Source organism: Centropristis striata, chromosome 13, assembly GCF_030273125.1.
Source record: "Centropristis striata isolate RG_2023a ecotype Rhode Island chromosome 13, C.striata_1.0, whole genome shotgun sequence".
Lineage (NCBI taxonomy): Eukaryota > Metazoa > Chordata > Actinopteri > Perciformes > Serranidae > Centropristis > Centropristis striata.
Window position 1 is genome coordinate 35,290,722 of NC_081529.1, and position 24,814 is coordinate 35,315,535.

The 24,814-nt window shown below is 37.1% G+C and overlaps 1 protein-coding gene and 1 non-coding gene across 2 annotated transcripts; one reads left to right on the plus strand and one right to left on the minus strand.

Moving 5' to 3' along the window:
• sdr42e2 (short chain dehydrogenase/reductase family 42E, member 2) lies at nt 1-23,718 on the plus strand. Its single transcript, XM_059347160.1, has 11 exons — nt 1-450; nt 5,650-5,745; nt 6,898-6,955; nt 7,535-7,653; nt 8,303-8,378; nt 9,902-9,984; nt 12,073-12,210; nt 14,638-14,703; nt 16,058-16,121; nt 16,213-16,286; nt 23,100-23,718. The coding sequence occupies exons 1-11, from the start codon at nt 4-6 to the stop codon at nt 23,346-23,348; spliced, it is 1,470 nt and encodes a 489-aa protein (XP_059203143.1). The 5' UTR covers nt 1-3; the 3' UTR covers nt 23,349-23,718.
• Nucleotides 23,719-24,732: 1,014 nt separating this feature from the next.
• trnal-uag (transfer RNA leucine (anticodon UAG)) lies at nt 24,733-24,814 on the minus strand. Its single transcript has one exon. It is a non-coding gene; the product is annotated as a tRNA-Leu (tRNA).

The window sequence follows — 24,814 nt, forward strand, 5'->3', positions numbered from 1 at the left end:
TCTATGGAGCTGTGTGGTCCCAACATGAGTGAGAATGGAGGCTCTCTGTGCCAGGTGAAGCGGCTGCCCCCCCTCTGTCGGCTGCAGGCCGGGGGCCACCACCTGAGGACCCCGCCCCACCAGCCCCACCAGCCCCACCAGCCCCACCAGCCCTGGGTCGCCCCCCCCGCCCCGGCCATCGCCTCCGCTCCGTCCGCGGCCCTCCGCCACCGGACCAGTGAGGCCATGGTGGCGGGCGGCTGCAGCGACCCGGAGTGTGGAGGCTCCAGGCTGGGGGAGGAGGCGGCGCTGGCCCCGGGGGGCTCCACTGGGAGGGTGGTGGTGACGGGTGGAGGAGGATACTTTGGATTCAGACTGGTGAGAGAACTGGCCAGTCAGGGGATGAACGTCATCCTGCTGGACATGAACAAACCTCCCTGTGAAATCCCTGATGGAGTCATCTTCTGTCAGGTATGAAAAGAGAGTGGAGAGGAGCTTCTCCTGCTGTTATCAGGGTTCATATGGATGCTTGAAATCCTTGAAAATGCTTGAATTTAAATGTTGTATTTTCAAGGATTTTGAAAAGTGCTTGGATTTTGGATAAAGTGCTTGTAAATACTTGAAATTCTTACTGTATTTCTCTTGCAATCTGACTATACCCATCTATAGACTATAGATAATCACATGTTCAATGTAAAAATAATGAGTAGCCTATCTGAAATGAAGACCGTTCCTCCTAAAAGTGTAACACCATCACTGTTGGTATGGTTCAGTGAAATCTCCCCCTTTTAGTTTGTAAGTACTCATCTAAAACATTCACAATTTACAACAGGTGTAAGAGCTGGAAAAGCTTGAAAATTTACCTTGAAAGTCCTTGAAAAATGTTTGAATTTGACCACTGCTAAAGTGTACGAACCCTGAATTATACACTGTAAAAAAAAGAGAGAACAGAACTTTACCGCAATAAATATGGTGAAACTTTTGGTAACACTTTACAATAACCAATATTTATAAATGGTAAACAGATAGTTTATTAATGTTTAATCATCATTTATAAACCGTACCGAGCAAATTGAGAAGACTAGAATTCTTGGTGTTAAACTAGACATACACTAGTAGAGTTAATTATACTCTGGATAGAGTTAATCAATTATAATTATCTCTCAGTAGATAAATAGTTGTTGTCAAAACCGAGTGTAAAAAGGAAGTGTCACTAAATCAAACCTGTAAGTGTAAATGTTTAAATATTAATTCTGAACTTCTTACTCTAAACTCTGATCCTGAATGTCACACCTCGAGTGTTAACGTCACAACACCGCTCTGCTGCGTGTCTATCGGCCTGCCGTAGATAGAGCTACATCTCAACTTTTAACGGTTACACTGTTCAGTAAATATAAAATACATAAAGTATCTGATAATATTGTATTTTAATATTAATATTACTCTTCGGGCACCCGGTCATTTTGCAGTGGTGAGCCACGGTAACTTTACTCGTCACGATGTTACTAACCACCGGAACACCTGCTTAATTGCTTAATGAGCTAGCGGTTAGCTAGCAGTTAGCTAGCGGTTAGCATGCATGCTGGTCTCACTGTAACATAAAAAGTGAGTAACGGCAGTAAACGGAAAGTTTGGCTTGACGTTTTGGCTGTGTGAGACGAGTAATGCACTTTGTAACCATAGATATAAAACGTGATAAGATGATGCTATCGTTCGGAGTTGCTAGCTAGCATGCTAAAGTGGTGCTGACGCTAGCTAGCGTGCTAAAGTGGTGCTGACGCTAGCAAGCCCTTTGTCCAAAGTCATTTCTACATTTTTTTTGTTGTTGCGAAAATAACACAGCTCTTAGTGAAGTATAATACATTTTTTGTCAGTAACAAACACACACCGTGAAATTGCGGTTTTGGACAGACTGCTAATGTTACTGTGAGCTTGTCTTTTTTTCTGGGTCACACCGAAATATCACTATTATTTTGAGAGGGAGTTATATTATTAAGTGTCATATGGTTCATCTTGGGAGACACTTCAAGTTCCCTCAATGACATGAAAACAACTAACATTATTTTTTTCCGTGCCTTATGTCTTGTAAATGTGTACACAGTAAAATCAGCATACCCAAATTAACACAGTAAGAGTTGATCTTAACACTTTTAAAGTGTCTATATGGGTCCACACCTCAGAGTGTTAATGTAACACTTTTTACCTTTACTTTTTACCTTTATACTGAGTTAGTGTAAATTTGACTCGTTTTGGTGTTAGATTTTAATTCCAAAAAGAGTCAAAGACACTTGTGTTAATGTCTTAGTGTTAAGAGTGTGTTAAGATCAACTCTTACATTTTTAATTTGGGTATGCTGATTTTACTGTGTATATAGGCCACTTATAATGGTAAATACATATTTGAATTAATGTTTAACCAACTCAGTCATTTATAAATGGCAAATAGATGATATATTAATATAAGTTAGTTTACTATTAACAAACCAATAAATATTTATAATATAATATAATAGTTTTTGCACACAAAAAAACACATAAAAACACACAGAACATGCACATCCAAAACACAAAAAAATGACAAGAAACACCCCAAAATCACACAAAAAAATCAGTTAACACAAATATTGCATTAAAAATGTTGAAATGCACACTGCAAAATTTGAAAAATCTCTGCAAAAAAAGGAAAATCATGTTACTACACTTGGTCGTGGTGATTTTTACCTTTGCTGATAAAGAGTTGATGCATTAAATTGGACATGGAAACTTCTAAAAAGCCAAAACTTTAGAGGAAAGCTGACAGCAGGAAACATGCTGCTGAAGTTTTTACGTCATGACGTCATGAAGAAGTCGAGTTCCGGCGTTTTCTCAGAGTTAATTTATGCTGTGAGGTAAGAGTGTTAACCCCTTCACCACCATGCAGCCCCAACTGGTGTCTAATATGCAAATTAATATTTGCATATTAAAAATAGATTGTAACATCGCAGCACGTTATACCAACCACTGCCCATTACAGGCTAACAAACAACAACAACATAATAATAATAATAACAATAATAATAATAATAACAATATTATAACTAGAAAATTTCCTCTGGGTAAATTGTGAAAGGGCCCCGGGGGCTACTGCCGGTGTGTGTACACTATGATGAGATTCTTCAGAGATTTCAAACAATTAATACTAGTAATGTTATATTACTATATAATATACAAGGAGCACACCTACAACAAGCATTCCTCTTCAAGTATTTATTTATACAGCAACCTATGCCCTTTAACCTCAAAATGTGTGTGTGTGTGTGTGTGAAGCATGTGTATCTGGAGGAGTGCGTGCGCTTACACGCGCATGTGTGTGTGTATCTGTAACTGTAATCACATCAAAGGATCAAAGGTTGGGGTCGACCAATCAGAGCAGAGCAATCAACAGAATTAACTGACACCTGAATGTCCTTGAACAGTGACAGCAGCCAGAGGTCGACAGACTGGAATTTCTGGCCTCGAACAGAAAGCATTTTTGGCGAAACCATAATACCTATCATTGATCCGACTTCACTTTGAGCGTCCTGAGTTCTTCCTGAACGTTTACATATGGTTTTTTTTAAAGAAAAATGAAGAAATAGCTTTGTTAGAGCGATCTGAAAAACTGTTAATTATGCTTTTCCTACCTCTTTAATATGGGAGGCAATGAGGCTGTTGGTGCGTGTTGGTGGCACATCTGTGCGTCGTACGCCCAAACTATAACTCTGACAGCTTTACCAGAGGATTGTGAGGGAGAAGACTAATTTTCCTACGTTTCTATGTATAAATTATTTCTGTAGAGTGGAATTTGCGGCCTGGAGCGCAGTTTTAAAATGTATTTTTTGACAGTTTTTTCTCTCCCTCTACACTCTGGTGATGATGTCACACACTGTGACACGAACATTCCGTGCAATACACACCCATTATAATCTCAGAATTTCTCCAAAAATGATCATGGTCATTGAACAGGGATTGATAAAAAACTATATGACCTATCGAAACGTGGATTAATACACCGATACACAAGACTTGTGTCTACTGTTAAAAGTTTAAATGGAGTCTCTAGGTGAAATTATGCCGGAGAAGTAGACGTTTAAAAATCTCCAATTATTGTTCTTTTTTTGCTCATTTTTTTCAGCCGTCCCATTCATTTCAATGCAAAATTTTGTCCCTTTCCAGCCCTGGTCTCAGTGTTCCCATCAGGCCTGGAACCTGCAGGTGTTTCCTTCAGCTCTGGTTTAGGTTACACATCATATTAAAGCACACATAATGTGTTTTTCCAAAACAGCATTTACGTTGCTACAGGCAACAACAAAAGAAAAAAAAAGATGAACTCCAGTATCTTCTTGCCTCGGTGTGTCTCTGTGGTGAGTCTGGAAACAGACACAGGTGAGTGATCCACTTCAGAGCACCAGCTGCTGACTGGGTCACAGAGTGTGGAGACATGATTCAGGTTACACCTGCAGGCCTCATGGCACACTTACCTTAATTACAACTGTCTTTTCAATATTGACTTACACATACTGCAAAGCTCCCGACCTTTCAGATATATCGATTGATGTTGAGAACAAACACGCACTGCAAAAAAGGAGTGTCTAAAAACAAGATAAAAACATTAAATCTGAGGGAAAAGGTTCTCAAAATAAGTGGAATTATCTGTCCATGCAGCAAGATATTTTCACTTGACTAGATTTCTTGAATTAAGATTGTTAAATCTTGAAATAAGCATGTCTACAGATGCATTTAGAAGGCTTAAAATAAGATGAAAATGCTGGTTTTAAGATGAGATTACTTAAATATTAACCTTTTACAGCCTCAAAATAAGTGAAATATACTAAAGATGAGCATAAAATAAGCATAAAATGCTGATTTTAAGATCAGCTTACTTAAAAATTAACCTTTTACAGCCTCAAAATAAATGAAATAAACTAAACATAAGCATAAAATAAGCATAAAATGCTGGTTTTAAGATCAGCTTACTTAAAAAGTAACTTTTTACAACCCCAAAATAAGTGAAATATACTAAACATAAGCATAAAAATAAGCCGAAAATGCTGGTTTTAAGATGAGATTACTTAAAAATTAACTTTTTACACCCCCAAAATAAGTGAAATACACTAAACATAAGCATAAAATGCTGGTTTTAAAATGAGATCACTTAAAAAGTAACTTTTTAATCTTATTTAGTCACTTGTTAGCAACCATCTTTTTTATTCTCTTCATAAGTGAGGTATTAACCGACCAAAAAAACGAATTTCCGTGCTCCTGCACTGTAAAAAAAAAAAAAAGTCACACCTTTTTTTGCAGTGCATAGCAGGCTTTATCTCAAATATTACCTCAGTGCTGTGATGTTTATTGAAATGTTTTGATTTTTAGCTTTATTGTTACACTAAGACATAGAAATATATACATTTCATTGCATATTTTGTTTCAGTATTTATGTATAATACACTGTTAAAAATGGCTGTAGATTTTACGTATATATCAGCCAAAACAGTATTTTTTTGTATTTTTTTGTTGTTGCTTGGATTCAATATATTGAATGGTAACTCCTGTATCATGATACATATCAAATCAGCAGATTCTTGCCATCTAACAGCCCTCATGAGGTCATTTTTGACTAAATGACTAAATTTTTCTTCCTTGTGTCTTCCAGAGTGACATCCGGGACTATTCCTCCCTCTATAAGGTTTGTGAAGGGGTCGACTGTATATTCCACACAGCGTCTTATGGCATGTCTGGACCAGAGCAGGTGACTTCTCTTCATATCTTCTTTAACCTCTTTACAACACCTAAATCTTTAAAAAAACAAACAAACAGAAACTGTATGTACAGTAGTGAGAATGTTCACAAAATGATTAAGAAACAACATACTTTGATCCATGTCCACTTCCAAAAAAACGCTATAAAAACTTGACAGATTAATCTTTTTTTCTACTTTTTCTGCATAAACCTCTTAAACAACTTCCACCCTGCTCAAAACTACCACACATTCAAATATTTTGAAGATTTTAACCCTTTAAATGCCAGTTTGATTGCACAATGTCACTGATGTTTTTTATGGAAAAAAAAACAACAGCACAAAAATTGAGTTATTTTCCATATAATAAATCATTTTTGGCTGGGGCATTGGTTTTTATCACAGCCTTGGATATGTCAAAGATTAAGAACAAAATTGATTTTGATGCATTTTTAGTTTTCGTGTAATGTCAGATTTAAAATGTAAAAACTCCTTTATGGCCACTTAAACTACAGCCACTGTCGGCTACTGTTCCCTTTGTATTTACATGTTGCTGAGGCCTCAAAAAGCTTTATTTTATTGCTTCATGACCTCAGTTATCAGCAGTAAAAGTGTTCCTCGCTGCAGGTTTGGCAGCCATTGTCCTTTGTCGGTGAACGTATTTATAGTCATTTGCATAGTCGGGGCTGGGTCGGTGGTTCGTGCATATGCGCTCAATTTCAAGTTGATTTGGGATTCATCAAAGAAAGGTTCTGCAGAACCTGGTGTTAGCACGGTTTGATACATGTGGGATTGTCTTTGTGTACGTACTTTTCCAGTTTTGTGCGTGCATTCGTCACTATGAAAGCTGCACAAACTGTACACCCCTGTTTTAAAGTGTGTGTGTGTGTGGTCTGCTGCTGCTGCAGCGTTAACAAATAGTTGAACAGGTGTACCTAATAAAGTGGCCATTGAGTGTAAATGAAGTGTGCACTGAAAGAGGTTTTGTATTATCTATCAGGAGCTGTCAGCCAACATGATGACACAACAAAGCTGGTTTTAATTGAAGTGTACACAAGCTGCTTCTACAGCACAGAAAGAAAAGAGATGTTTAACTTCATTATTATTATTATCATTATTATTATTATTATTATTATTCTCTCTGTCTGTCTGTCTGTCTGCCAGCTGAGGAAAGAGCAGGTGGAGTCAATCAATGTTGGAGGGACCAATAATGTCATAAATGGTAAGTCGTATCACAATGACCTTATTTATCTTAATGACACTAGTGCAGTAATGCTCTTGTTAGTTAACATGAACCCAATTAATGAACCCATTAATGTTGGTCTGCTGTTCTTGCACTGAAAAAAAAAAATCACAGTAAGAGGTTATTTTTTATTTGTTTCAAACCTTTTGTATTCCTATTTATCCTGTTAGACATGCATTTGAGCACTGTAAACATATTTAAAATTGCAGTTTCATCATATCTGGTTAAGTTAACAGTCCTATATGTGGCCCTGTGGTAGTGTGGCCCCTCCAGCATTTAAGTTGCCCATCCCTGTCCTAGACACACACACACACACACACACACACACACACACACACACAGGCGCTTCTTGCTTTATAGATAGGTAGATAATGTCAGGTCATTTGAGCTGTGAAAATTTTTTGTTCTGTTGTCTTTTTTCATTAATATTTTCATAGCTTTTTCAGCTAAAAGTGCCATAAATGTCTGCTACAGCAGAGATGTATTTGATATTCTATATCTCTATACGTGTGTGTGTGTGTGTGTGTGTGTGTGTGTGGGGGATGTGCTGTGTGTCAGTGTGTAAGGAGCGAGGCGTCCCCAGACTGGTCTACACCAGCACCGTCAACGTGGTGTTTGGTCAGAAGCCGGTTGAGGACGGAGACGAGACCTCGGTGCCGTGTGTCCCCCCAGACCAGGTGAGTACAAAAAACACTGCAGTGGGAAAATGTAACTAAGTAAATTAAGTTAACTAAGTAAACTTATAGTCATGGCAGATTACCAAACTGGCCCAAAGAAGCAAACAGTAACAAAAAACAACAAAAGGACACAATGCCATGCGTGTGCATCTATCCATCCATCCATCAATTTTTCATGTTCACGACCACAGGGCCACATATAGGAGCGTGCACTTAACCAGATATGATGAAACTGACATTTTAAATATGTCTACAGTGCAGTAACTTAACATATTTCATGCTCAAATGCATGTTTAACAGTATAAATAGGAATACAAAAGGTTTAAAGCAAATAAAAAATAACCACTTACTGTGATTTATTCTTTTTTTCAGTGCAAGAACAGCAGACCAACATTAATCACAAGAAGTAATTTTGTGCATTTTTACTTTCAAATGCATGTAGTTGTACTGAGGGCCACTTCAAGTGAGGGTGCGGGCCGTATGCGGCCCCCGGGCCTCCAGTTGCCCATCCCTGATCTATCTATTGTTTTGCAGTATTATGAACTGGGTGTCTTTTACAACATTTCCGAAAATCATCATAAGCAGCGCTTCAAATCAATGTCCCAATAAAACATTTTCAGTATGTTTCTTTATTTTTTTGTTGCTGCAGCACATCGACCAGTACTCCAGGACTAAAACCATAGCAGAGCAGATGGTCCTCTCCGCCGACGGCTGCTCCCTCAAAGGTAGGAACGACGGTGGCTGGTTTTCTCATACACTCCAACGGGTTTCGAGTTCCTTCTTTACATTAAGAGATGTGAAGTGTCTCATTTCCTCCTTCAGTGTAACCCGACAACCCATCACTGACCATCACTTTACATTTAATTAAGCTTAAAGCTGTGAGCTGCTACAATTATACCGTATTTTATAAAAGGGCAAAGATAGAAATACATTAAAAAATAAACACATTTATTTAAATCACTTTAACGTTATTCTCACCTAATCATCTCTCAGGGATTTTACTTTGGATACTTCAAGTGGAACTCATTTAGCTGATAGTACTTCTGTTCTGCTACTTAAGTAATAATAAAATAATAATTATAATAAAATATATATTTTATTAATAACTTTGTAAGTGATAAATAATGGATGATTAATGTATGATTAACTAAATGAAAGTTGATGGGGCTGATAAATACAATTATTCAATTAAACACATTATAATTAAATAGGACATAAATATATATCATGAATTCATTTCTAAATGTTCCTTTCCCTTTTTCTGGCTGGAGCCAAAAGCTGCTTCTCCTCCTCCATTTAGTCAGTTTTTACTAAGAGATGATGGAAAAACTGCTAAAAGAATCTAGTTGTAGTCTTGTAAATAGTTTCCTGATAGATTGACAGTCTGTCTAAAATCTCAGTGTGAGACTAGAAACTAGAAACACTAGATGTCTTTAGATGGGACCAGGTGGGACACCAGAGTTTTACACCAGTCTTTAACAAATCTTTTAAAGTCTTCTGATGTTTAGGGAGCATTAGCAAGCATGGAAGATGGATTTGAAGAGATTGGGGGCATGCCCCTGGACCCCCCTAGATGGTTCGGTTTGGTTCTGTACCATATCATTTATTACTTTGATCTGGATCTCCTTTAACTTAATGCTAATCATAATCAAGAATAAGGACTATTGGTAACACTTTACAATAACCATCATTCCTAAATGGTAAACAGATAGTTTATTAATGTTTAATCATAATTTATAAACCGTATACAGGCCATTTAGAACGGTAAATACATAATTTATTAATGTTTAACTAACTAAATCATTTATAAATGACAAATAGATGGTATATTAATGTAAGTTTATAGTTACTTTACCATTTACAAACAATTAAATTATAATTAATAGTTTATTAATAGTTTTACTTGCACTCATTTTAACATTTTTAACACCATATTAAGTATAATAATGATTTTGAAATGATTCATATACCTTTAAGAAATTGGTTTAAAACATTCAAGGATGAAATATGTATAGCACTTAATAATAGCAGTTAATAATTGGTCTATAAACCATCTATAAAAATTATTTAGTTGGTTATTGGGTTACTGGACAATTTCATCATACATGATGCATCAGAGCTTTTTGCTGCTGGTGGGCTCCATGTTGTGCAGAATGTTGCCCTTTTTATTTTTTCGGCCCTGCCCTTCAAGTGTTATTAACAGTAATGTTGTCATGTATCAGCGAAGGTGTATTTGGTCTCTTTGAAGGTGGCGGCCTGCTTCGTACCTGCGTCCTGCGTCCCTGCGGCATCTACGGCCCCGAGGAGAGGAGACACCTCCACAGGATGATGGTGAGACACGACACATGTTAAAGGAACACTCCACCGTTTTTTCATATTAAAACATGTTATTCGGGTAAGTAAGACGAGTTGATACAGACCTCTTGCGTCTCAATGCGTGCACTCAATCGCCCTGGCGTGCGGCGCCACTTGGCTAGCACTTAGCTTAGCCCAGTTCATTCATTAGGATCCAAACAGATGGACAGTTAGAAGCGACCAAACTCCTCCACGTTTTCCCTATTTAAATACAGCTACACGAGTAGTTAAACGACCAAGTATGGCGACACAAAATAAAACGTGGCGCTTTTCTAAGCGGATAAAAAGGATAACTATAATGTATGGCGGAATAGCACTTGGGAGCACTTCGACTCGGCGCAGTAATATCATCACTTCCGCTCCCTCTCACTTCCGTCAGGAGTGATGATATTACTGCGCCTGATTACTGATATTTTGTGTCGCCATACTTGGTCGTTTAACTACTCGTGTAGCTGTATTTAAATAGGGAAAACATGGAGGAGTTTGGTCGCTTCTAACTGTCCATCTGTTTGGATCCTAATGAATGAACTGGGCTAAGCTAAGTGCTAGCCAAGTAGCTCCGCGCGCCAGGGCGATTGAGTGCACGCATTGAGACGCAAGAGGTCTGTATCAACTCGTCTTACTTACCCGAATAACATGTTTTAATATGAAAAAAAGGTGGAGTGTTCCTTTAAACGTATAGAGTCGTCTCTTTTTGTGTCGGTGCTGGGAGAAATATGTGGAGCCTCCCTGCAGAATGTGTTTCCATTATTGATGGAGGTCTGCAGGCGTCCAGTTACAGACGCAGAGCTGCAGCTCACTACTGGTTTACTGTCGGCCCAGTGGCTGCAACGTTTTATACACTTGAAAAGTCCAACTGTAACATTAAAATAAGCCAGAAATACTTACTAACAAGCATGTTTTTTCTCATTTCAGTATCTGTGGTAGATACTGGTGATAGAAAATGCTTTTGTAATAACATTCAAACTACATGCAACTAAAATCTCAATTGGAGCCAATATTTTAAATAAAAACTCACCATATTCAATGGTTGGCCAACGTGGACCACAGAGAGAAAACATCACCTCGCTGTGGGTTTTAGTTCTTACTTTTGGTTTTATTAAAAGGCCAGAAGACCTGAGGGTCCTCCAGCGTTCATGGGATTAAAGTAAATCAGATAAATAGGCTGGACTAAGACCATTAAGAGATTTATAAACCAGTGAAAGAATCTTAAAATCGATTCTGAAGCACACAGGCAGCCAATGCAGAGACTTTAAAATAGGTTTAATACGAACTCTCTTTCTGGTCTTTTTCAACAGATGAGCAGCTGAATTTTGTTACAACTGTAATCAATCAAATTTTATGTTAGGTAGACCAGAATGTAGAGCGCTAAAATAGTAAATTCTACAGGAAATAAAAGCATCAATGTCTCTGTAATGGCTTGAGAGAGAAATGGTCGTACTTTGGCGATGTTCTTAAGATGATAAAAGGCAGTTTTAGTAATATTTTTAATATGGGTCTCAAAGCTAAGATCACAATCAATGATAACTCCCAGGTTTTTAACTGGTTGAGAAGGGTTAAAATTCAGTATCTGGAGTTTCATGGTTAGTTTCTCTCTCTGTGCTTCAGTACCGATAGTTAAAACTTTGGCTTTGTCCTTGAGCTGTAAATTATATCTGCCATCCATTGTTTAATGTGTAACAACAAGACTGAAATCCCTGTGAAGAGGTTGTTCACTCATTTTTTGTTACAAAAAGACACATGTTCTTAAAATAAGCACATAAAGCTATGGTCAGTAGGTAAATTATACTGAAAACAATATAATTAAGATACTATTGATAGATAGAAGAAGAAAATACTTGGTAAACTTCATGTTTTTTGCAGTGTGATGTTCAGTTCTCAGTCTTGTATGTCAGAGGTGGTTTCAAAACTCTCTCTCTCTCTCTCTCTCTCTCTCTCTCTCTCTCTCTCTCTCTCTCTGTCTGTCTCTCTCTCTCTCTCTCTCTCTCTCTCTCTCTCTCTCTCTCTCTCTGTCTCTCTCTCTCTCTCTCTCTCTCTCTCTCTCTCTCTCTCTCTCTCTCCCAGCTGAACGTGGAGCGTGGGTTGCTCATCTTCAGGTTTGGTGACCCTCAGGCCAGGATGAACTGGGTGCACGTAGACAACCTGGTGTTGGCTCACAGGCTGGCAGCCGAGGCTCTGACAGCTCAGAGGAGCTGCGTCGCTGTGAGTCACTACACACTGACAACACACACACACACACACACACACACACACACACCCCACCCACTACTGTCATCACACTAATGACGCAATGCACAACACCTGAAGATTCATTTTAAACCTTAGACATCTTTTGTTTTGTCTTACATTTGTATGGAGACAGACTGGGAATGGCTCCAAACCTACTGTTGTTTGTGTCAATTATTAATTTATTCCTTAGATTTAATTACATTTAAATATACAATAGCCGTGTTTCCTTTAGGGGGAAGAGTAGCCACCAGGAAAGTCTCAGGCCACGCCCTCTCTAAAGTCTAAAAGAGGTCACGTATGGTTTTCGATCATCGCAACGGATTAAACACGGGAGACTCAACTCTGGCCGCCGTCGCTAACATCATGAACAAACCAGCATGGCTAATTATGCGCAAAGTCTCTACTGATCATAAACATAGTGATGGTGAATTAACCAGCATCGCTAACTGTGCACAGAGTGTCTGGTGCTGAACAGAGATCGCTAAGTGAACACCTCCTGCAGCAGCAGCACATACACACTGTACTGCTACAGAGCTAACTGTTAGCCTGTTAGCACATATACACTGTACTGCTACAGAGCTAACTGTTAGCCTGTTAGCACATACACACTGTACTGCTACAGAGCTAACTGTTAGCCTGTTAGCAATTTGCAGACTGGACGCTAAGGGGTTAACATCCCCTCCGGCTCTGTTACTACAGCTTGGAGAGACTGCTGCAGGAGGAATGTGCGACTTCGGCCCCCCCGGCTCATTCAAAAGAGCCGACAACACTGGCTTTTACAAATGTCGTGTGTTGTTGTTGCGTCGAGTACTACGTCACATCCTGCTTAGTGTTCTATCCAATCAAGTACCAGGCTTTTTTCAGGGGAGAAAAAAGACCCTGCTCTTCTACAGGGACAAAAAAAGTCCAGACAAAAGTCCGCTCCGGATGGCTCGTATTCAAATTAGGGGCGTTTCGCGAGTGAGACCACCTCATTCTGGGTATTGATTGTATTTAAATGCAGACAGTTTCATGGATAGACATTGCTGAGCCTTTATTCTGTTTGGCAAGTCAGCAACAATAACAAGGTAGCCAAACCCTGAAAGGCACACCCTGCTCTGTCCTCTGTTTGACTCTAAATGAGAACACAGCGTACAAAATGAGCATCATGCAAGTCTTAACTCTCCATGGTTCGCAATATGATGCAAGTTAGGAAAAAATGTTTGGAGTGTGTTGCAATATCTCATGCTGCCATGCCGGTTTCATAATGGTAAACTAATGCCTCAAGGCAACAGTTGCATTTTAACAAGTTTCCATTATTTAATTAGAAAATAAATTGCATGAAACTATCGAAAATGAAGGTTTACTCAGCTATTTGTAGGAATATATTTTTTCCAGATATAAAAGGGCCAGGAAATTATGTTTTGAGTGATTTTTTGTGGCGCAAAATGGCAAAGCTGTTTCCTTTGGAAAAGTCTCCAAAATAGTGTTTCAATATGGCCTCCTGGAGGTCATGTGACAAATTAAAGCATTGCTATTGGTTCCCTATACTCTTCCCTCTTTTTTAAAGTATCGCATCACTCAAAAACATGCATTGTAGAAATTTGACAGGCCAAAAACGGGGCAACGCCGTACCATAGAGGGTTAAAACGAGAAATTGAGACCATAAACTGATTAGGAAAATGATTACTAAGGAAATTAATCATGTGAGAAGTAGGGTAATTTTCTCATACAAATCCAGAGACTCCTTCTTACTCTTCTTAAGAAGAGCCGCGGTTAGCAGCATTTAGCTCTGTAGCAGTACAGTGTGTATGTGCTAACACGCTAACAGTTAGCTCTGTAGCAGTACAGTGTGTATGTGCTAACAGGCTAACAGTTAGCTCTGTAGCAGTACAGTGTGTATGTGCTAACAGGCTAACAGTTAGCTCTGTAGCAGTACAGTGTGTATGTGCTGCTGCTGCAGGAGGTGTTCACTTAGCGATCTCTGTTTGTTTACAACAAGCACCGAACACTCTGTGCACAGTTAGTGATGCTGGTTAATTCACCATCACTATGTTTATGATCAGTGGAGACTCTGTGCATAATTAGCCATGCTGCTTTGTTTATGATCAGCTGCTAGCGTTGTGACACGCAGACATGCAGAGTGAGAGGACTTTTGAGAGGGCGTGACCTGAGACTTTCCCGGTGGCCACTCTTCCCCCTAAAGGAAACACGACTATTCAGACTCCTTTTTGCAGCCAGTGGAGTCGCCCCCTAGAGGTGCTTAAAAAGAATGCAAGAATTTAGCATTGACCAAATAACCCTGTGTTAGCCTGCTGACCTGTCCAGGGAGTCCAATGGCACTTTACAGATAATTGTAATAATAAATGGTTTAAATAAACATAATGTATATTGACCTGGTTGCTTTCTGTTGTGTTGCAGAGTGGACAGGCCTATTTCATTAATGATGGAGTCTCAGTCAATGTGTTCGAGTGGGTGACACCTTTGGTGAGTTCAACAATAATGTTGGTGATATTCTGCACAATGTGATTTATTCTGGACAGATAAAGTGTCAAAACTTTATCACAATGAACATGAAACCACAATTAACAGAGAATTCTGTCTGAGAACAAAATTATTTCAACTTTATGGGTGACCATGTATATTTTTTGGTGATGTTATTATGTTCATATTTGTATTATTGTCAATGAATTTCTTAAAAACTAACAATAAATTAATTCTTATAACAATATAACAGTCTCTATGTGCATAGAGCTCCATTGTTGTCTAAAACATGACTTAACAAAAGAAAAAGACTTCTGTCTTCATCATTTAACCCTCTGGAGTCCATCTATTTATTGAAAATACACACGTTTTATTTACAGTAATAACTTCATTTATATCTGATATGTTGACAAGCTGAGAAAGCCAGTTAAAGTTCAATCATAGGAGCTTTCACAGTGTGACATTTATGTTTCTAGACCATTTTTAAAATGAGAATTTTCTTTCTACAATGAAAACTATTACTGTTTTTAATTTACATGCAAATAGACTGTTTCGTAGTTTTAATATTTATTATTTTTTCTGCTGTTTTTGTGTGTATAAATGGTAAAAAAAAAAAAAAAACAAAGAAGAAGAAAAAAAGGTACATAGAAACCTGTGTGTTTTGTTTGTGTTTTGGGTTCCTGGCAGCTTTATATTTTGTTAATTAAAATAAAATGAAAAATCTGACTGATAGCTAGTTTGTGTGGAGAAAAAGGAGCCATGCATGTGATGTAAGGACAGACTGAAAGATGATAACAGAGACAGAAATTAATGCAGAGGAAGTTGACAAATTTGCACAAAAGACACAAAATGACCAAAAAAAGACACAAAATGACTAAAAAAAGATACAGAAAGACAAAATTACTCAAAAAAGACACAAAATGACCAAAAAAGACACAAAATGACTAAAAAAAAGACACGAAAAGAAACAAAATGACTAAAAAAGACACAAAATGTAAAAAAAAAAGAGAAAAAAAAGACACAAAATGACTAAAAAAAAGACACAAAAAGAAACAAAATGACTAAAAAAAGACACAAAACCACCTGTGTCTTTTGTTTGTATTTTGGGTTCCTGGCAGCTTTATACTTTGTTCATTAAAATAAAATGAAAAATCTGACTGATAGCCAAGTTTGTGTGGAGAAAAAGGAGCCATGCATGTGATGTAAGGACAGACTGGAAGATGATGGACAGAGACAGAAATTAATGCAGAGGAAGATGACACATTTTAACCAAAATCTCCTGGACTTGAGAAGGTTAATTGAAATGCACTTTTATCAACATTTAAGTGTAATGTACTTCTGTGTGTTTCTGTGTCAGATTGAGAAGCTGGGCTACAGCCGGCCCTTGATAAACCTTCCTGTTTCACTCGTCTATTCAGCAGGTAGATCATCTCTTTCTCTAAAAGTTGTCCACCTCATAAATATCCCTTGATTTTACATTTTTACTAACAAGAAGCCCCTATCTGTCTCCAGCCACCCTGGTGGAGTATCTGCATGTCGCCCTGAGACCTGTGATAGAAGTGCCTGTCCTCTTCACCAGAAGTGAGGTTAGTAATTCTTCTTCTTTCTGTCTCTTCTGTTTCCTTTTAAACTTTACGTGTCTATAGTGTTTTAAATGACAACACTTGTGGCGCTGTGTGTGATCACATGCATTCGTTTGTACCTCTGGAACTTACAGTATGTGTGTCTGTCATGGAGGATTAATGTCCATTAGTGAGACTTATTCACATTGCAGCACATAGAGAGTCCAGCGTTTGTGTGCTACGGCTAATGGTGCGTTCAAGGTCTACACGAATGTCAGAACTGTCGACGTTGTGTTAATATAACACACCATAAGGCGTTACGTAGGAACGTGTTAGACCCGCCTTCAAAAATAAAAGCAAACACATGTAGCTTTCAAAATAAGAGGACATGGAAGTGTTAGCAGAATCCACCACAGAATTTAGAAGAAAAATGTCAAAATAAGACGCCTTAAATAAAACATATAAGAATCCTTATTCTCCTTTACAATAATTCATTAAAAAAAATGCAATGATTAAGATGGAAGAGAGGTGAGAGGCATTTTTAAAAAATAATTTTGTGTCTTTTTTAATAGTAATTTTGTGTCTTTTTTAATAGTAATTTTGTGTTTTTTTTATAGTAATTTTGTGTCTTTTTTTGGTCATTTTGTCTTTTTTAAGTAATTTAATTTTTTTTTCAGTAATTTTGTGTCTTTTTTGGGTCATTTTGTGTCTTTTTCAATAGTGATTTTGTGTCTTTTTTGGGTCATTTTGTGTCATTTTTTTAGTAATTTAATTTTTTTCTGTAATTTTGCATCTTTTTTTGTAATTTTGGGTCTTTTTTTGTAATTTTGGGTCTTTTTTAATAGTAGTTTTGGGTCTTTTTTTGGTCATTTGTCTTTTTTTTAAGTAATTTAGTTGTTTTTCAGTAATTTTGTGTCTTTTTTTCTGTCATTTTGTGTCTTTTTTTTTTATTTTGTGTCTTTTTTTGGTCATTTTGTGTCTTTTTTAAGTACTTTAGTTTTTTTCTGTAATTTTGCGTCTTTTTTTGTAATTTTGTGTCTTTTTTTGGTAATTCTGATACTGCCTCCAGCAGCCCCCAAGTAATTTGAGTTTGAGACACCTGTTCTAAAGGCTTGACAGACTGGACAGATAAGAAATCCCCCAGCAGTAATAAAGGAGGAGAGATGTTTTTGGGTCCTTCATTGAGTCAGCTTCAAGTCAGTAAATTTGTTTGGCTGCACTGGGAATTTCATGCACAAACTTATTTTTATTTATGTAAATATGTTGGTTGTTGTTTCCACTACAGTTCATTTAAAAAAAGTTTAAATAAAACATATTTTGGTTAAGGCATGGAGTGGAAAAATAACTCATTGAGTTTAAATCATCTGCTGACAGCTTCGCCCCCTCTGTTCAAATATCCCATCATGCACCTGTGTCCTGCGTCAGAGACGACGTGCTCTCTCATGAGTAGATTCTTGTTTAAGTCTCAGTGAAAACAGACTCCATGATGGCGGTATTTTCCGATCGGCGCCCCCCTCTCCCCCTCCCTCGCCTGAACTCTTTAAATTATTAAAAACCAACGTGAGCCTGTAATGAATGTAAAATATCGACAAATAACGAAATCACAACGTTTTTCTTAGTCACTGCACTGCAAAAAAGGTGTTTAGTCTAAAAACCAGATAAAACAGTAAATCTGAGGGAAATGATCTTGCTGCATGGACAGATAATTTACCTTGACAAGATTTCTTAAATTAAGATTATTAAATCTAGAAATAAGCATGTTGAACGCTTAAAATAAGAAATTAACTCTTAAAACAAGATAAATTAAACGATAAGCGATGAACTGGTCCGATTTCTTACCAAGAAAGAAAGTGTCTTTTTTTATTTTATTTTACGTCTTTTGTGTCTTTTTTTGGTGTTTTTTCTTTTCTTTTTTGTGTCTTTTTTTATTGTGATTTTACGTCTTTTGTGTCTTTTTTGGTCATTTTGTGTCTTTTTACATCTTCTTTTGGTCATAAAATGTCCAAAAAAGACAAAAAATGTACAAAAGAAATTGAATTAAAGCTGCCAGCAGTGATGAACTGGCCCGAGCAGAGTGACCTGATGATTATTAGTTTCTTACCAAGATAAAAAAAAACTTTATTTGTCTTTTTTTGGTGTTTTTTTTTTGTCTTTTTGTGTCTTTTTTGTGATTTTTACGTCTTTTGTGTGTTTTGTGTGTCTTTTTGTGTCTTTTTTTGTCTTTTTTTTGTCTTCGTGTGTCTTTTTTTGTGATTTTATGTCTTTTGTTTCTTTTTTGGTAATTTTATGTCTTTTTGTGTCTTTTTTTGGTCATAAAATGTCCAAAAAAGACAAAAAATGTACAAAAGAAATTGAATTAAAGCTGCCAGCGGCGATGAACTGGCCCGAGCGAATTTACCTGACTTTTTTTTGATGGAAGCCTTTTAACACTATCTGATGCTCCATAAAGAAGATAAGACAGTAGAACTGATGAAGACGAGCTTGCATCTTGCAGTGACCGGCCTGGTGAGACGTTCAGGGAGCGTCTGGAGGATCTGTGAGCTTCATGAATGAGTGATGAGACAGAAACCAAAGCTGGTTCTGTGGTTCTGCAGTCTGTCAGGCAGCAGCTGGGATCGCTGATGGTCCTGTGAATAAAATATAAACTTCTGTGCATCAGAACAGGAAGTTCAACATGAAGTGTGCAGGAAGTGACGTCAGTACAGTGGCTGTTGCCATAGCGACGGGAGCCGGGGAGCCTCTCCGCTGGGCTCAAATGATCCCGACAACTCTCAGGTTCAGACATCGCGTGATGTGCTGACGAGTTGTTTTTTTTTCCTCTTGCACATAAATTCCAGGTCTGATCACAGAGAGAAGATGATTTTACTGATGTGAAGTCAAGGGAAACACTGCAGAGAGCTGCAACAACGTTAATATTAACATTTACACAACAGTTAGTTCAACCTCCACAACATTTAGTCATTTGTGCTCATCATAGTAGCAGTTTCTCCTTACAACACATTACAAATGCTTTTACACAGTCATCAAGTGATTTCATACAACTCTCTGTTGTTTTATAACATTATCATTACTTATGTCATGTCAGTCAAAATGAACTATACTAACTATATAGTCCTCATTTCATTGCTTGAGTCATTACATACAAACATGTTGAACTAGTTGTCAAAATCTGTCAAGCAAATTTTATAAATTTTTTCTAAATCTTTTTTTTCTCCTGAAAACGTCTCCCAAAATTTGGAGGTAAACTCAGGTAAACCTCAGCTTTCACTCAGATAACTAGAAAATTTCCTCCTGAAAGGGCCACAGGGGCTACTTTAACCTCAAAATGTGTGTGTGTGTGTGTGTGTGTGTGTGTGTGTGTGTGTGTGTGTGTGTGTGTGTGTGAAACGTGTATTTGGAGGAGTGTGCGCACTTACACGCATTTGTGTGTGTGTAACGAAAATTGCATAAAGTTACCTGTGTGTGTGTGTGTGTGTGTGTGTGTGTTTGTGCGTGTGTGTGCGCGCATGTGTGTGTGTTTGAAGCATGTGTATCTGGAGGAGTGTGCGCGCTTATGCGTGTATCTGTAACTGTAATCAGAGCAAAGATCAAAGGCAACAGAATTAACTGCCACCTGAATGTTCCTGAACAGTGACAGCAGCCAGAGGTGGACAGACTGGAATTTCTGGCCTCGAACAGAAAGCATTTTTGGCAAAACCATAATACCTATCATTGATCCGACTTCACTTTGAGCGTCGCAAAAAATTCGTATTCCGCAGAAAAAAGTAATAGCACACCGATCCCGATCAAACCGCACGTTTTGATATATAATTTGTCCTGCAACTCTTCAAGTTGTAGGACTAGTAGCGGGACGAAATTGCGTCCGGAAGAGGAAGAAGAAGAAATCCACAGTATAACAGTAGAGCAGCACTGGTCCCTACAGCTATTGCTGGATGGGACCAGTGCTGGGGAGATTGCCCCAAGGCCCTAATAATGTAAATACAGTAATGTGTAACTTTACTGTAGTTTTTAAATGGCTGTGCAAATAGTATATAGTCTGTCTGGAATATTTTCAGGTAGCCTCACCAAGATCTGACTTTTTTTGCATTGAAAACATTTCCAGAGTAAACTGTCATAATGAAAACATGACAGAGACATTTGACTATCTGGTTCATTAACATGGTGTCAGCAATTTTTAACCTTGATGTCACTTTGATTGACATGAATACTTGTTTTTAAGGATTGAGCTTTGATCCCTTTAGAGACAGTAGTGACACGCTTCTGCAGGTTATCAACTCGGTTTTGCAGTTTGTACTAATTGCTTTGAGAAATGCATTAACTGTTGTACAAATGTAAATAGTGATGGGAGAAATGCACCAAAGTGACTGAGAAAAACTGATTAATACGCTTCATGGATAAATCTGGTGACATGTGAACAACAAACAAGAGCTCCATTGTTATTGTTATGATGTTCATTATAATGATTAGATCACTACACCGCCCTGCTGCTGTGAATAAACACGACAACTTTGAATGTTTATTACAGCTGAAAATGGCATGAATGGCATGCCGTTCAGGAAATTATTATATATATGGATTCAAAACCCGAGAATATATATTTATTGAAAGTTGAGAATACATATATATTGAAACATGAGAATATATATTAAAAGTCTGAGAATATTTACTGAAACCTGATAATATACATGTATAATTTGCTATATATATATATATATATATATATATATATATATATATATATATATATATAGCAAAAAAGCAAGACAGAGATATCATGGCATTTATTTATTGAATGTATAGTTTTAAGTAGTGCAATTGATGTTATTATTTAGATTTTCTTTACAATACAATATATTTTATTTATTTAAATTCATCTTCAACTTAAAATAAGAAATTAACTCTTAAAACAAGATAAATAGTCTTTTGTTTATTTTTTGGTCATTTTACATCTTTTTGTGTCTTTTTTAAAATCTTTTTTGTGTCTTTTTACATCTTTTGGTCAAAAAATGACCAAAAAAGACAAAAAATGTACAAAAAAGATAACAATTAAAGCTGCCAGCAGTGATGAACTGGCCCGAGCAGAGTGCATTTTAGATTTAGAAGTGTTAGATAATTTATCTTGTTTTAAGAGTTAATTTCTTATTTTAAGTGTTCAACATGCTTAGTTCTAGATTTAATAATCTTAATTTAATAAATCTTGTCAAGGTAAATTATCTGTCCATGCAGCAAGATCATTTCCCTCAGATTTACTGTTTGATCTGGTTTTTAGACCTTTTTTGCAGCGTGCTGCAGCAGTGGATTGGTTCTAACTCTGATTCATCTGTAGTGAGGAACGATTGAAGGCAGTAAAAGTCTCATCAATCCTTCACACGGAGATAGATTTAGTCATTATGATTGACAGGTCAGACAGGACGAGCAGGACTCAGCAGTTTGTGATAATAAACACGTAGATCGATACACAACCAGCTGGTGAGTCATAGAGAGGAACACTTCTGTAGAAACAGGTGTGTTCTGCTGAATGACGTCATTAAAGAGAAGAAGAAGAAGAACTGGTTCCTGTGGGAGGAGGAAGAGACGGTAGGAGGCGTTTAAGGACTCTTGTTGTCTCTGTGGTGTCTGTTTGAACCTGATCCCACACGGTAAGAAGACGCAGTAATCAGAGTCATCATCAGTCCTCAGGTAGCAGAATGTAAAACCAAACGGAGGTTAATGTGAACTATTAGTCCGACAGTGTGACCTTTAACCTTTAACTCCGTCTTTTAGGATCCGACTTCTCTAAAGCAGCTTTATAGGAGCTTTAAGAGATTATTTATGTCCTGATGAAACATTTGTTTGAGGCTATTTTGTTGGTTTTTGACTCCTTTTCATTCTGCCTGTATAAAACTAGACTTAAAAAGTGTTCACCATGTCATGTTGGTGTTGTTTTCAGCACAACCTCACAGATATGACCTGGTTATTATGTTTTTCATTTTGATTTACTGGATCAATATTTTCAACACACAAAAACACACACACACACACAATTACAAAAACATACATAAAAAACACTTTTTTATTACAAAAAACCCCACATAAAAATCTACAAAAATCCATGGAAAACACATACATTTTTTTTACAAAAACCACCCAAAAAATTAAAGAAAACACACACAAAAATGACAAAAAAAACACATAAAAACACACACAAAAACACATAAAACATTTTTTTTACAAAAACCACCCAAAAAATGACAAAAAAAACAACACATTTCTTTTTACAAAAACCCCCACATAAAAACCCACAAAAAATCACCGAAAAAACAAATTTCTTTTTACAAAAACCACCCAAAAAATTACAAAAAACACACACAAAAAATTACAAAAACACACATAAAAACACACTTAAAAAACATTTTTTTTTTACAAAAAAACCCACATAAAAACCCACTTAAAACAAAAACATACACAAAATTACAAAAACACGTGTAAAATAACACTTTTGTTTTTACAGAACAACCCACATAAAAATCCACAAAAACACACAACACATACATTTTTTTTTTTACAAAAACCACCCAAAAAAGTACAGAAAAACAAACAAACATTAAAGACAAAATATTGCATTAAAAATGCTGAATGCAAACTGCAAAACTTGAAAAACCTGCAAAAACGTACACTTGGTCGAGGTGTTTTTTATGGGTTGATGCACTAAATTGGACATGGAAACTTGTAAAAAGCTGCCAGCAGGACTCCATGCTGCTTGGTTTTTACCTTTTAACATCATGAAGAAGTTTTTGCTCCGCTGCTTTCTTTCTTTCTCAGAAGGTTTTAACATAAATATCTTCTCCGTTGTTCCAGATGAGAACCATCGCGATGAGCCACACCTTCAAGATCGACAAGGCTCGGCGGGAGCTGGGTTACTGCCCCAAGACCTACAGCCTGGCCGACTGCGTGGACCAGTTCCTGAAGACCAGACCTCCTCGATCCAGATCGGCTCTCCTCAGCTCCTCCTGGACCTCCCAGCTGCCTCAGCACCTCCTCCTGCTCCTCCTGCTGCTGATGGGCCTCAGCCTGCTCATGCTGTCCTGCATATTCTGTCAAAATTAAACATTTTTCGCTGGAAAGTCCTGGATGGAAACCTGCACAATAAGCTATGTGAAGTTTATAGAAACCATTATTATGCAATAAAATATGCCCTAAAATCAGGTTATATCACAGCTTCTTCCACCTTGTTGATGTTGGTGTATGTGTGTCTAATTCCCAGATGATGAAAAAAAACCCGAGTTGTGTGAATGTAATTTCTCTATAGTTTGAAATTACTATAATTTCATTAAAATGAAGAAATATTTTACTCTGTATGGCAAATATTTGAACTCTGATTGTATGCATGTTCCCAGGTTCTATGATAAAGATTTGTTGTGGTTGATGTAGTATTTAATTAGTAATTTTGTACGCTTTTAGAAATAAAAACATTAACAATGAATGCCTAAATTCATTTATAAATTCCCTCTTTCCTCTTCTTTAATGAAAAGCATCACTTTTAGTTGAAAATCCATTTCCATGAACTACATTAACCCTTTGGAGTTTGGGGCTAATCTGTTGGTTTTTGACTCCTTTTCATTCTGTCTGTATAAAACTAGACTTAAGTGTTCACCATGCAATGTTGGTATTGTTTTCAGCACAACATCACCGTTATGACCTGATTATTATTTGTTTCATTTTTTATTTACTGGATCAACATTTTCAACACAAAAAAACCCACACAAAAACCCACAAAAATTACAAAAACTTTTTTCTCCTTTTTTAAAAACAAAAAACACACATAAAAAAACAAACTTAAAACACACAAAAACACTGAAAATACATACTTTTTTTTTTTTTTTTTTTTTTTACAAAAACCACGCAAAAAATTACAAAAACACACATTAAAGACACACAAAAAATGACAAAGCCATACATAAAAACACACCGAAAACACATAAAAAATTTTTTTTTTTCAAAAAACACCCCAAAAAATGTCAAAACACACACATAAAACACACTCAAAAATTGACAAAAATCGCACAAAAAACATTAAAGACAAAATATTCAAAAGATTTTTTTTTTTAACCTTTGCTGAAAAAAGGTTGATGCACTAAATTGGACATGGAAACTTGTAAAAAGCTGACAGCAGGACTCCATGCTGCTTGGTTTTTACGTCGCAACGTCATGAAGGAGTCTTGCTCCGGTGCTTTCGTGGATTCCAGAGAGTTACAGTCTATGGATCCAACACAGTCACATCTGAGGACTCAGCTAAATGCTACATGCTGCCACAAGGGGGCGCGCTTGCACTGAGAAAGACGGTGGTGGGTGTTGGTATGTGGGGATCTGTCTCAGCAAAATGAACCTGACAGGCGTTTGTGCGTGGTGTGTTCAAAGAAGTATGTAAATTTCTGCTGACTCATGATGGGTGAATATAATGGTCGTCAATGAACAAAAATCGAAAGATTACTGGCAGCGGTGGGATTCGAACCCACGCCATCGAAATGACTGGAGCCTAAATCCAGCGCCTTAGACCACTCGGCCACGCTACC

Bases quoted from the DNA above. Each gene is read 5' to 3' on its own strand.
- sdr42e2 (XM_059347160.1), top strand. From the start codon at position 4: ATGGAGCTGTGTGGTCCCAACATGAGTGAGAATGGAGGCTCTCTGTGC. The intron at 5,746-6,897 runs GTGACTTCTCTT...TCTGTCTGCCAG, and splicing joins GCATGTCTGGACCAGAGCAG to CTGAGGAAAGAGCAGGTGGA. The intron at 14,704-16,057 runs GTGAGTTCAACA...TTTCTGTGTCAG, and splicing joins TCGAGTGGGTGACACCTTTG to ATTGAGAAGCTGGGCTACAG.